Source organism: Bidens hawaiensis, unplaced genomic scaffold, assembly GCF_021521415.1.
Source record: "Bidens hawaiensis isolate Kalapana, Puna unplaced genomic scaffold, B.hawaiensis_p1.1 tig00046388_1, whole genome shotgun sequence".
Classification (NCBI taxonomy): Eukaryota; Viridiplantae; Streptophyta; class Magnoliopsida; order Asterales; family Asteraceae; genus Bidens; species Bidens hawaiensis.
Window position 1 is genome coordinate 3,590 of NW_027498291.1, and position 15,724 is coordinate 19,313.

General features: G+C 33.6%; 1 protein-coding gene across 1 annotated transcript; it reads right to left on the reverse strand.

Annotated features, from left to right (window-relative positions):
- Positions 1 to 3,686: 3,686 nt before the first annotated feature.
- Positions 3,687 to 5,826, reverse strand: LOC143596442 (uncharacterized). Its single transcript, XM_077075223.1, has 5 exons — positions 5,703 to 5,826; positions 5,496 to 5,628; positions 4,414 to 4,655; positions 4,148 to 4,319; positions 3,687 to 3,919 (listed from the first exon to the last, which is right to left on the reverse strand). Exons 1-5 carry the CDS (start codon positions 5,819 to 5,821, stop codon positions 3,710 to 3,712), a joined length of 876 nt encoding a protein of 291 aa, XP_076931338.1. The 5' UTR covers positions 5,822 to 5,826; the 3' UTR covers positions 3,687 to 3,709.
- Between the last annotated feature and the right edge of the window lie 9,898 nt (positions 5,827 to 15,724).

A 15,724-nucleotide genomic window follows, 5' to 3' on the forward strand; every position in this document is an offset into this window, starting at 1 on the left:
CATCGGATCGTGGTCTAGATAATTCTCCATTTGTTATATGGTATACAATAGAATGTGTTTGTAGCAAGAAATTTAGGAAGAGTGAAAGATAGAGTGCTTGTAAATTGGTGATACGAGTGTGCATATATAATGTTTCTGTAAATCCTTTGATGGTTGGACCTAGTGTTTCCTTTGATGACCTAGTGTGTCCTTTGATGGTTGGACCTAGTGTGTCCTTTGATGGTTGGGCCTACTGTTTCCCCTCAAAAATCAAGTGCACTTTACAACGGGCCCCACAAGAATGACAAGTTAATTGCGTCCTTTTAACTCCATTAAAAAAATTACGTCCTTTAAACATTCGGGTGGCTTGCAATCTCTGTCTATAACTTCAATAAATATAAAAGAGTATCCCAGAACTTATATGTTATTATATCTTTCGTCGTTTTCAATTAACTGAAGTTAACTTTTTCTGTTAAACGGGTTTAAATAGACTATTATACTCCTATAATTAAAAAAGAAATTATTAATTTCTTAAGCAAATATATTAATAAAACAAATAATAAGTTAACCTCTTGACGGTTCTTGTGACCGGAGGCAAAGCCTTTTTTTGAATACAAAAATATATATTATTATTGTTTAAAACCAATTACACAATTCATTAAAGTTCTATTTTTATAAAAAAATTACATAACCCAAATCATAACCCAGTTAAAAATTTAATTGCTTAAGCTCAATAACAAAATGCATTAATTAAGGCCCAAATTTTCTCGCCTGAGCCAAAAAAAAAAATCAATGATTCTTGAGGACGATTCTAACCGGAGGTAGGTGGGTTGCGGCGCAGCTTGTTGCCCGCTTACCTACCACTTCATTGTAAATCGTTTGGATGTTTCTATGTTTATATACAACGTAGGTGGGTTGTAGTTGAGATGAATAAAGGTTGATCACTCTCACCGGGTTAATCTTTGGATTTCGAGAGTATTATCAGCACTCATTTAGTTTGACCCATCATATACATTTTGATACAACCCATGGGTCACAATTGTCACCTCTAGTTAAAATCAATGTTTTAAAAATCGGGTTTTAAATCTTACTAGGTTGGGCTTAAAATTATACAACTGGTTTTACTGGATTGTTTCGGATGGTTCAATCGTTCAACTGGATTAACTAGTTAATCCTATAACTACATGAAAATAGTACTCCAACTCACAAAACAATCTAAAAATACATAATTTCATAAAAAAGGAATTGTGGCAGGTTAAAAAACTTTCAATCAGAATTAAATATGGGGTACTAAAAGTTTATGGTCTAAAGTAGAAACTATAAAATAAAATTCACTTTGTCCTTAAACCGATACGGGGTATAAATCGGTAATACCACCGGTTCAAATTACAAACCATTCACCCAGTATTACTAGCGGTGAGTTACCCGATATCCTGTTTAACCAGCGGTGAGTAAAATCTGTTTCTGCCACCTACTTAAGCGATGCACTCAATCATGTTTTGTTATTTAATAATTCGTTACCTTTTTGTTTTATAAGTTGCAATGAGTGATAAAATAATTACTAGAATTGAGGTTGGGTACATTTTACAATCATAATGAACACAAATTATGAAACTACAACTTTCTGTTTGTATCCTACTGTTAATGTTTAATCATGTCCATTTGCAAAATTTTAATACAAAACCTTCACCACGAACGGTTATACTGCTAGAAGAAAAAAAATACTGAAGGTCATAGACCCAACCGCAAGGCAAAGAAAGCCACCCACAGGTAGCATTCGTTACCCGCGGAGCAAAGAAAGTCACTCCGCGGAAACGTCCGCAAACATCTCCTGCAGGCGAAAGACCTGCCACCCATGGAAGGAACGAATAGCACGCGGCGGATAACCCTTAAGCCAATCTCGAGAGCACGACTATCCAATCAAGGGACGCCAACGCTGTACTTCCAGGTGGCATCCATCTTCGTACGCTAGATGTCTCGTCCAATCAGAAACCTTAAACATGCTCACCATGAAAATAGAAGGTTCCCCGGGACCGACCATGCAGGAGGGGTAGAGAAGTTGACGTAGTCATGGCAAACAAAACCCGCCATCTCGTTTGTAGAAGACATTAAACTTATCGATGGTAGCAGAGATACCCTGAGACTTTCAACAGATTTCAAAGTGGCGGGCACGCATCATCGCCATCGGATGAATCTGGGAGAAATACCAATAACATCAAAGAAATGACCAATATAAAGAGGATGAGAAAGATTAGTATGATAACGAAAACTGATAGAATAGCAGATTCTCATGACCAAGATAGAGCATTGTAGGCCTTTTAAGATGACAAAAGTATGGCCTTAAAGAATAGGTACTTGATCTTGCAATAAACAAATATTAGAAGCATGCAAAAAATGCCATCATCTTAGTAAAGCTACCGTGACTCCAAGTATTCGTAGCCCGGGTGACTCTTGTAGATCGATTTGTTGACTAGCATGAGCAGGCACCATCCTGATTGCATTTGCACCTCTTGCCATCAAATCCTTGATCGCCTTTCGTGCCAATGATCCATTAATCTTAAAATAAATTATACAAACGATATAAGATAACTTATTAATATGATTTAAACGATGCCTCAATTGTTTTGTAAAATCCTATATAGTATGACAATCTTTTTAACTGTTTGCTAAACTTTAATTATTATAAACAAATTAGAAAGCATTGAATGTAATATAAAAGATTGCGAGAACAGAATTTTAACAGTGCCCTCAATCTGTCTGATTAAATGGATGGAGTGATGAGCTTGAACTTTGGAACTTCAGAAAGAAGCTTATCATATGTCGCCTTATCAAAGAGAACCATGTTGTTCACCTTCTTATTTTCTTTTCCTTTGCTCCTCCACTTCTGAAAATGACAATTTATTGACAATCTAAGCTCTATTTATATTTGAAAACAACCAAATTCATAATGTTTATCATTCAAGAGTGCTGAACCTTTCATCTATGTGCTTTTTTCTTTGAAATGTTCGGTCCAAAAATCGTTACAGTGGTCTTACTAAAAGTCTTAATTTCCAGCTTATTTAAAATTACAGAACTTGATATACCAATGGATGATCATACAAATTTGAATATATTCTGATGAAATCTTGATGGTTTTAGCATATATGACCAATGGAAATGTATATTGTTGTGGATTTTTTGTTTCATTTTTGGTTTACTGTTAGTGTAGGGAACTACCAAATATTTTCTTATTTAATCCATTTTACCTTGTGAAAACAAAATTTGTTATCACTGATTAAGCCCGTCAGTCATTACACAGATTTATCTAGGCCAGACAAGTCATTTGTTCAGATTAAATCAGGTTTTTGACTAAAACGAACTAGAGTTGAAATAAGTTATATTGGAAAAAAAAAGGCATTCGCTAGGTATATATATTTTTTAACTAATCTGCGTAGACACATTTTGACTCGATATAGTTTGGCTAGACCTGAAATGACCCATTAGATTACATGAGTCAATTATTTCAACTCTAATCAACCCGTTTCTTGAAGAATGGCACCATATATATGATGCTTTGTTACTTTTCCAACAACCAAGAATGCACAATACACTGAACATATAATACAACCAAAATGAGTCGTTTATACATCAAATGGGTAATATTTTGCAAATTAACTAAAAATAAAACAAGTCAGACCTACATGTTTTAAACCCGTTATCCAAATTAATCAATCTGTCTACTTTACCACCTCTAGTTTGGAGTCATGGTTGAATTTAGGCGTTTTAACTCCATATGATATGATGGAAAAAGAGAACATAGTTCTTCAACTGTTTTTATAACAAACATTGGATTAGGTAGATGAAAACCTAGTTTGTAAAGATCATCATCAAAGTGACTCTGTTTGAGTGTCTTCTTGTAATTTTCACTTGCATTTCTCGGGTGACCCCTTGCAACAGCAATCTACATTGTCCCACAGAAGTGTCATGTTAGACAACATTTGAACATACACGTTATACCCTATAATACAACAACATTACGCATTGCTAATTTAATCAAGTATGAGTTTTACACAAATCTTAATAAAAGAATTGCAACATGAAACACCAGCATAAAAAACCAGTTGTTCGGTAGCTAAATCCCTAAAATACCCTTGTACTAGTCGCTTTTCAATAACTTAAAGTAACTAACCCGATGTCTTCCTTGAAGTTCAAAAAGCCAAAAATTCCAGTCATTTAGCACAACTCCATCTACTTTGACATATATAGCGGTCCAGTCTTTGTGAACAAATTCAACATTATCTAATTTATACCCAACTCCCGTTCCCAAGGCCTTGACAAATGCTTCCTTTAAACACCAATACCTGTTCATTTGACCCGTTAAAGAAAAATATAACCCAAATGGGTCATAAGAACAAGAGGGATTTCCTACCGCATGTGAAATGTAATCAAATTCACCTGAAAAAAGTGTCCAAAACATTGTCATCAGAACCAGCATTGACGATCTTTTCCCATTCTGAACTTGAAAAGTATGATGAGAAATTTTTAATGAAATCTGAAACGGTTTCTTTCCCGGGAATGAAGCAAGAGACAATGTCCAAACCCACGAGGCAAATCGGTTCAGAAGCAATTGCCACATAGTCACCATGATGTGAAACATTGAAGTTGAAATTTGGAAATTTCACATTCTGATGCCTTTCCTATGCAATCACTTGATCAGAAAACAGAAATCAGAACTAAAACAAGAAAATTTTGATCATATCAAGACTGTCAGATCAAAAGAGCAACATCACTTTCATGTATAGTTCCTTGAATTGGTTCATTATAAACATTAAAACTGCAAATCAAAATTGATATTATGATAGTTTGTTATTCAGCTAATTTGATAGCAAAGAGTTATGTAATAAGTGAGGGATCTATGCAAAACACTATATATTGCGCAAACACGAAGAACAAAATAAATCATTCATTTTTAAATCTTAAAAACTCTTAATATATAAGGAAATGATTAGATACACGTAACATACACATTTGCATGCAAGAAATATTATAGGTTAGTAATTTTCTTAATTCTTATGTATCAGTGACCGCCAATTAACACATGATAAACAATCATCCAAAAAAGCCCTATTTATTGACCTTCCATCCCCAAATTGGTTAATGTGGGTCATTTATTTAAAAAATTGGGTTGATACGGGTGGTTGTTTCTCATATAATGGGTCAGAGTGGGTTGATGAGACAATCATTTCTAATGAAACGGGTTAGAATGGGTTGGTGTTATTTTTCAAATGGGTCACAAGGGTTGACATGGGATACGCAACCCGGCGTCGGTACACGTATAACCCGGCTGTAATTTCCAAAAAAAAACATTTTTAAACCAACCCGTTCTGTCCAGACCCGCACCAAAATAACCCTTTTTCTGAATTGACACGTTCAGATCGAAACCCTTTTTGATCCAAACCCGTCCAACCCGATTTCTAGTCCTGCCAGAAACCCTAAAACTAAACTAATTCAGTCAAAATTGAAATGAATATATATACCAGGTAAGGCTTGCCTTCAGCGGTGCGATTGATGAGGATTTCATCGACCGGAATCCCTATAAGTTGATTTACGAGTGCATACTGCAACAGCCGGCTCACAAGTGCCTTCTTTCGGTCTTCAATCTTCACAAACCTAAATTAATTCATCAATTAATAATCACGTTAAGCTACTAATTATAATTATAAGAGTATTATTAAGTTACCTACCTGGTGATAGAAGAAGAGTGTTGTTGTTGAGGAAGAAGAGACATGGCGATTGAGAATTCGTGCGATGATGGGTCCCACTGTGATACGTTGACTAACCATCTCTGCACACACTCTTCCATCTTTGAAATTGATGCCGATAAGATATCTAATGATGACTTGGGTTGTTTGGTACCACTTGTACTGCCCGCCAAGGGTTTGTTTGGTAACACGTCCTTTTTAAATTAATCTATGAAAACATTTACTTCTTTTCGAGTTGTTATTATCTATCCTTGTTTTAGATTGTGATCTCATTACCTGCTTTGCCCTTTGTTTAAACTATATCAATGCGAGTGAGCCTACTTTCAACCGTTTATTTCTGTTTCTGCTCACAAAATAATGGTGTTTGTGACGATATAAATGAAGATCATCTTACACAAATGGAAAGTGGTTATCTAGAGACGCTAGGGTTTAGCACCAACATAATCTGGATATCCTCGTGTGGTGTGTATATATTGTTAAGAGGAATCTTTGTGTATTCAATATTCATCTACATCAACAAGTTTAAGAACACGAACCTAAATGTTATAGTTTGAACATCGTGTAGTTTGTTTTTAGTGTATTTATCACATACAACTGATCATTGTGTGATATATATTTGTTTAATCACAGATCGTCGTATGCTCATTTACGTTGCTAAAATAAGTTTACAACGGATATACAGATTCCAACAATATTTGACATATGACGTAAGAGTGCAATAAACATCGTTTGTTGTTATATTGCCATCCATTCACCGATAATTGGCTCAATCATGCTTTCCAAACTTCAAATCTCTTTTAGACGGACAATGGAAGTGTGCATAATAGAGAATAAGATGGATAGAAGAATTCTAGTATAAGTTGATACAAATCACATATTTATTAACCTTTAATTTATCTATAGGTTACACACATACCTTTTTAGACTTACGATGTTACGGACCTACGGTAACATTAATCAACGTACAAGAAACAATAGTAACTAGTATTATAAAGATACTAGAATAGTTTTACGTTAAGTACAACTTGTGCCATAACTATTTGTCTTTCTATACCGTCTCACGAGTAAAAGGTTTGGTACATTTTTCTTCTTAAGTAATCTTATCATTCTTATGTAGCTACACACGTAATATGTGACCATGACGACAAAGAGAGCACCAACAATTGCATATCCAAATCCACTTGAGTTAAGAAGGAAAGGATAAAATTAGATAACGAGATAGCTCGTAGAATTATCGAGAAGTAAAAAGTAAAGTTTAAGAGCATGTGACGCATAATCACTACTACAAAACATACTTATTAGAAGCGGTTTGAAAAATTGTCTAGAAGAAGCGGTGACCTTAAAAAACCTCACTATTTGTTAAAACATAATCCATGAAGTCATTATCGCGATGGGTAGCGCAATAAGTGACATTATTATAAAAAAAAAAAAAAAGAAAACATGGTTTCAAAAGGATAACAGCTTAGACGTTGGAACTTAATCATCTAAATATATATCAATAACACATGATGAAAAAGATTTCGGCATACATGCATTTAAATTTTTTTTTTAATGATCGTGCAACTTGACATAATAATAGCAAAACATAAATAAGAAAATAGAGAGGTAGATTAAAAAAAAGGTATTCATCAAGAGATAATAAAAATTATTACTTATGCATATTAATGACACGTAACAAGTTTTAACCATTTAGTATAAACGTATTAACCTAAAAAAAATTTTTACTATAAATCGCAACTGCATATATTCTTTGGTGAATATGAACAACAATATAAAATACATTGTATTTATTTTTAACAAATTGACACTACGTGTTTCCGATAATGAAAAGTGGTTTTTAGAAATAGAAAGAAAGGAACTTTATTGAGGATGTTTGTAACACTTGTTTACGAGTGTAGAACATATATATGAAAAGTCCACCAGGTAAATGTATGAAGATTTCTTGTCGGGGCCAAATCCTGAATTCCTGGGGTATAAATGGTGATTCAAAAGGAAAATATTCAAGTAATTTCTCCAATATTTACAAATGAAGATGAAGATGAAGAAGATGAAGATGTGGAAGAAGGTAGGGATAATAATAATTTGAATGGGCCAGACGAGAAACATAAAAAAACCGTCCGGAGAGACGGTTTTTTAAAAAGTTAATTAAGTTAAAAATATGGTCGGATTTGACGAGCTGGTGTGTCAGAACCTTTAAACGTTTCAGATTTTGATTGGTTAAAAAATCTCGTCGTTTATTTTTCTAAGTTGTCGCCTCAGTATATATTTTTTGGATTGTTTTGGGAATCTTGACTTAAATAGGATTTTTTTTTCTCTCTCTTCTTTAGGATCATTTAGGAAATTTTCCTTCACAAATCTTATTGATAGTCGACCGGTCAATCACTTTTCCGTTTATTTTTTAACTTATATATAGCAAAAAATTTCAACTTATTATTATTTATAAGTCGATCGGGTCAATCATTTGTCGTTTATTTTCAACTTATAAATAAAAGTTATTCTCAACTTATTAATAAAAGTTATTCTCAACTTATTATTTACTCGATTAGAGGGGTGTTTGGGATTGCTTCTTAAAAGTGCTTATGACTTTTTGGAGAGATAAAATATCCAAAATGTCCATCTAAAAGCACATAAAAGCTCCAAATTGGTGCTTTTAGATGCTTTGGGAGGGACATTTTGAATATTTTGCCTCCTCAAAAAGCCATAAGCATTTTTAAGAAGCAATCCCAAAATGCTCTAGGTCTCACTTTTGACCACATGTGGTCCCACCATCAGGTTACTATTATCTTTGTCTAATAGTAAATAGAGTTAACTACATGAAATAGTCCTTATGGTATTCATTGTTTTTGGTTTGAATTAACTTTGGAACGTTACATATTATGCTATTTGTAACCATCTAGAATATTAACCAAAGCACGTTTCGTCTCAAAATAATGCACAATGCAACGTAATCAAATTCACCTGAAAATCGTGTCCAAAACATTGTCATCAGAACCAACATTGACGATATTTTCTCACTTTGATTTTGAAAAACATGTTGAGAAACTTTTAATAAAATCCAACCCTTGGAAAGTTTTCATGGTAAACAATCCTCCTCCAACCCTTCAAATTACTTATTTTACTAGTGTAAGGCTTCCAAGGGTTTGGTGTTTACTTCAAATTACTTATTTTTCTTTTATGGTGAACTTGTTAAGAGGAAATGAAAAATAACAAGTCGCCATCGATATAACACTAGCTGTCGTCACTTACGAGGTCACTCAACCTTGAAATATTTAAGTTATAAAATGGTTAAATTATACAAATTTTGAGCCAAATATAGTTAAATTATACCAAACAATCTATTTATCAATTTTTGACCCGTAACAAATGAATTTAAGTTCCAAAAAAATCCCGAAAGAATCATTGATAACAAAAGAACAAGAAACTAAATATAGTAAACTTTACTATATATGAAAGTGATTGATATACTATCCTTACATTTTAACATATATATATATATATATAGTTTATTTAATTAACCAAAAAAATAAATAAATAACTTGATAGATTTAAAGCATATATATTTATAACTTATATGACAATTTACAAAAAAAAATTTAATATATAAATGAATTGATTTTAAAAAATTAGATCGACTTTTAAACATATAATTATAATTTATGATTAATACAGGTAAAATGAAAACATATTCGAGTTTTGTTTTTCTATACAATCTTCAACAACATACGTATAATATGTTAATGATAACAACTGAGATTATATTTTTTTCAATATTTTTAAAAACACAGTTTGTTGTTGGTTTTTGGATTTCATCAAGTATGTTTTGAAATATATTTAAACAATGTATAGTAGTATAATATGTAAATATTTATTTATATTTTATATAACAATGTATACTTATAATATAAATAATGTGTATAAGGAAAGCGAATAATTCTTGATATATAACAAATAATAAGGTCAATTAAGATCCACATGTGTAAAAAATGGGTTATTAGTTTAGGAATGAAAAGAATTATCAGGTTTAACCATAAAGCAACACATGTTCACACAATTATTTTCTTTTATTAGAATCATAAATATACGATGATAGGATAAGATTACTATTAGGGTTCAGTTGTCATTAGCCCGTGCACGGGACAAAGTTAAGTTTCCCAAGACTTTGTTCCTAACTTATCTAAAGGTTACACACAAGCCTTTTTCAATATAGGATGTTATATCAATATTCATCAAGGCACATGAAACAATAGTATGAAACAATAGTACAATAACTACTATAATAAAGGTACTAGAAAAGTTTTAGATAAGTACAATTGAACATAACATTTTGTCTTTCTATACCATCCCATGAGCTATAAAGTTTGGTGTATCTTTCTTCTTAAGTAATCTTATGTAGCTACACACGTAATATGTGACCATGATGATAAAGAGGGCACAAACGATTACATATCCAATCCACTTGAGTTCAGAAGGAAAGGATAAAATCAGGTAAAGTGAGAGCACCGCAAGAACCGTAGAGAAGTAAAAAGTAAATTTTAAAAGCATGTGACGCATTATAGAGACGTTTGCATTTCCAAAAGTACCATTTGTATAAAGCAAGATCCCTGAAGTCATTATCGCTATGGGTTGGGCAATAAGTGACATTATTACAAAGAAACCATGGGTTTCAAAAGGAGAGTAGTTTAGTCGTTGAAACTTCATCTGAATGAAGGCTATCAATGATATATACATTATGAAAAAGCTTCCGACATATATGTGTTTGATTTTTTTTGTATTTGTATGATCATATAACCTGAATAATAAAAGCAAAACTTAGATAACAAAACAGAGATATAGTAATATGAATTATTGAATTATTCATGAAGGGAGAAAAAAAAATATACTACATATCTTTTAATGACATGTAATAATGATTTGTAACAATTTAATATCATATTTGCCTAACTACAATATAAATCCCTATAAAATATCCCACAATATAAATCCCTATAAAATATATTGTATTTTTTAACGACTCATCTATTCAATTTTCGGTATAATATGAAGAAAATTCAGAATTTTACGTATTAATAAAAACAGTTACAGTCGGTTAAACTTTAAGTGCATAAAAGGATTTATAAATCGGGTATCATATATGAGGGTAAAGTTAAAATACAAAAAAATACAAAAAAAGACAAAAATGAGAAGTGTGAGAATGATTATCATATATAAAGGTAAAGTTAAAATACAAAGGAAGACAAAAATGAGAAGTGTGAGAATGATTTGTGACAACACAAAAAGCCCTTAAAGTTAAATTAAAAAAAATAATTAAAAATTCATAACTCAATATATAATAAAAGCGAAAAAAATTAAAAAACTAAAATGTTTCCGCCATCATTCACGTTAAAAAAAACAAAATAATAAAAAAATGACGAAAATACACAATGGCGAGATCAAAGACACAATGACAAAAATGAACAAAATACACAATTATAACTAAAAAAAGACATAATGTATCGCAAAATATAACACAAAGTCGAACAAAATATAACACAATGTTGAGTAATATAACACAATATTAAGAAAAAAAATACACAATGTTAAAGAAAAAAGACAAAATCAATAACAAAAATAAACACAAAACGCAATGATAAACAAAAAAGACACGACTTTTTTCACTTATCATTGCGTTTTTTTATGAGAATGAGATAGACGGTGGAAACATTTTTGTGTTTTTATATTTTTCGTTTTTATATAAAATTTAAGTTATGATTTTTTTATTTATTTTTTGTAAATTTTTTAAGAGGTTTTTTTGTGTGACTAAAAATTTTGTTCATCCTTCTCATTTTTGTATCCCTTTATAGAATAACTTCAGTATATATATCATAATCTTGAAACTCTGTTATTGATTGTGCTTAAAAGGAGGTACTAAATTTGAACATGACTCTGTGTAAACAAATTAAGCTGAATTGATATTTTGTTTTTTTAAGTTGAAAAGAGGAATCATAGGTATCATGCTAAAAGTAGATGTGACTAGAATATTAACCAATGATTGCTAAAATCATGAGCAATCATAACCGTCTATTTGGGCGTCATGTGACACATGTCACCATGTTGGCAACAGAGTGTTATGATAAAAATAAATAAACAAATATAGAGGTATAACTCCCATAGTTTATTAAAATTTATTTGAGACAATCATCAATCTTTTAAATACAAAAAGTAAAATAGAAAATAAACTTACAATAATATTTTTTTCTTATTCCCTTTTTTAGACGAGATTACAATATTTAAAAAAATAAATATACAAACATAGAAAAAGATAACAATAAGGAATCAAAATTTAATTATAATAAATAAATTAAATAAGAGATAAATTTAAATAATAATAATAATAAAATAATTAATATAATAAAAATAAAAGAAATTGGTGAAGGGAGGGGTTTGTCAACCGTTTTTCTTAAGTTGGTGAAGAGAGGGCACCATCTACATGGCGCTTGGAGCGAAAACAAAAGGCCATTCCATTGCGTCTCCGGAGTGGTGTGTTGGGCGTTATGGGACTTTATCATGTCCCAGATCTAACGAAAACAATCTAATCAGTAATCACACAATGTTAGCCCAACTTTCTCACCGCCATCAAACAAACAGGGACAAAGTTCAAAGTGTTCAAAACAAAAACTCCTCGCCAATGCATGGAGGATGAAATTTATATCGGCACAGAAACTGCAGTGGCAAAGCTTGGACGTGAACGCCGGGGGGCGAACTCAAAATGTATAAAAAATTTCATAAAAGAGGGGGGCCGGGCTTAAATTTTTGGTCGAAAACAGACAAATTTACACTACGCGTAAAATATTTCGGACGAAAAACAGCTAAATTTACACTAACGCGCGAAAAAACAGGGGAGCCGGGTCCACCCCTGGCCCTCATTATACTTCGTCTCTGACAGAAAGAAAGAAATACATAGATATTGTTAGCTAAGGATACATGATTTATTTATTGTAATGTATAATCTGTTTCCATTTTAGAAAACATAGATATTTAGGAGATGCGGATATTTAAGCAAGTGACCAACCTAGTAGCAGGTACGAAAACACGACGTTGATCGGGAGCTCTTCCGGTAAGGATAAGCGGATCGTGGTCTAGATTCTGATCCTTATGATATGGAATGGAATGGAATGTTTATGACAATGGAAACTGGTTGGTATTTGTTTGTAGCAAGAGAAGGAAGTTCAGTGAGGATGCCTTATAAATAGTGATATCAAAGGAACAGAAAGTAATTTCTCCTACTTTTCCCGGGTATGAGTAGGTCCCACCAATACGGATGTCTCCAGACTTTATACTTCTCGGGTGACTTTTATATGCTAAGATGTAGCGACATACGAATCACTGTTCTTGTGATTGTGTGTGTGGAATGTTTTAACTTTTTTTTAGGTTTACAAGACCATAAGTAGTCATAACTCTTCACTCTCAAGTATTATACGTCGCGTGACGTCCAGTCAGAGTTATGATTTTTTACAAAAACAGAGTGTAGTCATAACTCTCCACCTCCAGGCGTTATGCGTCACGTGGCACCCAATCTTTGCTTGCCCGGCAGATTTGCTCGTCTTTGGTTGGGCCGGGGAAAAACACGTTTGTGTTGACCTCACAGAGGTATCTCCCTTAACTGGTTTGAGGGATAATGGGTTTGTAGCTGGGCAAGCAATAATAAGAGCTGAAACGAAGAAGGTGGAGAAACATGCTAAAGCCTGCGAAGAGAACCAACATGTTTTTGCCCCTCTGGCTTTTGATACCTTTGGCTCCTTGGCACCGGAAGCTATTCGTTTCCTAACCAGGGTCCAACGGGTTGTGCATAGCAATGTGTCGACTCCAAAGGGGCAGGGGTATGTCTTTAGCAGGTTAGGGTTTGCAATTCAGAAAGGGGTGGCGGCGGCGCAGCTTGTTGCCTGCCTACCTGCTATGTTGATGTAATATCTATGTTCTATATAATGAAAGAAGTTTTATTTGACAAAAAAACAATTAATAAGAATAATCAAATAACAATAATATTTTATTAAATAAATATTACATTAATAAAAAAAAAAAACTACTCGTCATCGTTGTCGTCCTCGTCGTCTTCGCCCTCTTCGTCCTCGTTGTCGTCGCCCTCTTCGTCTTCATCGTCGTCGTCGTCTTCATCCTCGTCTTCATTGTTGCCCTGGTTTAGATCATCGTTTTCACCAGGCAAAGGCCGATACATCCAAAGATGTTGGACCAAATCCTCCTTTAGTGCGTTATGTATCTCTCTTGACAGCACGGAATTCGAGTTTTCGAGTCTTTGTTCGTCCTCGATGATCATGTTATGCATTATGATACACGCATACATAGCACATTTCATTATTTCTAAAGATCATAGACGACAAGGATTTTTAACAAAATGTCATCGTTGTTGAAGAACACCAAAACACCTCTCTATATCATTTCTCGCAGACTCTTGCACTTTCTTAAAATACTGTCTTTTTTCATCCATCGGGTCTCTGAATGTTTTAACAAATTATCACGTACTCTGGATATATTCCATCACCAAGATAGTACTACCCATGATGGTAGAAGTTATCGTTAGCCCAAAACGAAGCGACGGAAATGGTCCCAGATATGTAACTCTCCATCACAGGAGACTGCTCTACGACGGTTATGTCATTGTTGGAACTGGGAACACCAAAGAATGCCGACCAAATCCAAAGGTCGAATGAAGCAATCGCTTGAAGGCTGATCGTTGGTCCCTTTTGGTCACCTCGTGTGAATTGACCTCGCCATGCAGTTGGACAATTAGCCCATTCCCAATGCATGCAATCTACACTCCTTATCATGTCGGGGAAACCATGCACCCTTATATGTGCCTCGTAAAGATGTTGTAGATCGTTACAGTTGTGCTCTCTCATATAATGTGGTCCATATAGTTTCAACATTCCTATATTTTACACAACTTTTATAAAATAAATGATTAAAGTAAACAAGTGATAAAATTACTTAAAAAAAAAACAAAACGTACCGTAACAAAAATACTCCAAGGTGTCCCGAGTTATTTTATGGCCATCTTTAAATAATCGTCGTTGATGTCGGCCGTGTTTCCGTAGGCGAGCACGCGCACGGCTGACGTAACCTTCTGAATAGCCGTGAATCCTAGCGTCCCTTGACTGTCCGACTTTTGCTTAAAGTAATCAAGCTCACGCTCCAAATCATTGGTGATGCGCATAAATAAATTTTTAGACATCCGAAAACGACGCCTAAAGGTCTTCGGATTCTTGTATCTCCGAGAGTCGCATAAGTAATCCGTCATCAACCGGTTGTTGGCTTCGGTACGATCTCGTTCGATATATGCTCTTTTTGAAACAGGGGGGGTGGTGGAGAGCTAATCGCACTCGTAACGGAACTCATATAAGTTGTCGCGAGCATAACCGCACTCGTAACCGCCTGTTCCTCCGCCTCGTCGTCGGCTTGTTGGTCAGGCCCGAAAAATCGTTTATATATAGATGGAGGATCCATTTATATAGTGAATTTTGTGTGAGGAAATATAGAGTCGAAAGAGATTTTTTAAAAGTTTGATGAGTTTTGATTGGGGATGAGTTGGTTATATATAGGAAATATAGAGTTGAAAATATATTTTTTTAATTCTCCACTCCAACGGTAACTAACGGCTCTTTTTTTGAAATTGGAGCCATTTAATCGCGTTATATGTATAACGTTTAAAAAAAAGCCAAAACGCGGGGGGGGGGGGGGGTGCCCCCGGCGTTATACGCTATAACGCCTACACAACTTCCCCATTACGGACGGTCTAAACGAACCGAACGTTTGATGAACTATTCATGAACCATTCGGCGTGAAGTCCGTTTATTTAATAAACGAACGAACATGAACACATGTCTTGTTCGTTCATTTATGTTCATGAGCGTTTTTATGTTCGTTTATTATTAATAGAAAATCATTAAATATTATTTGGATAAGTCATCTAATTAAAAGTTTATATTTGTTAAATTGTGTCCATTTAAGTG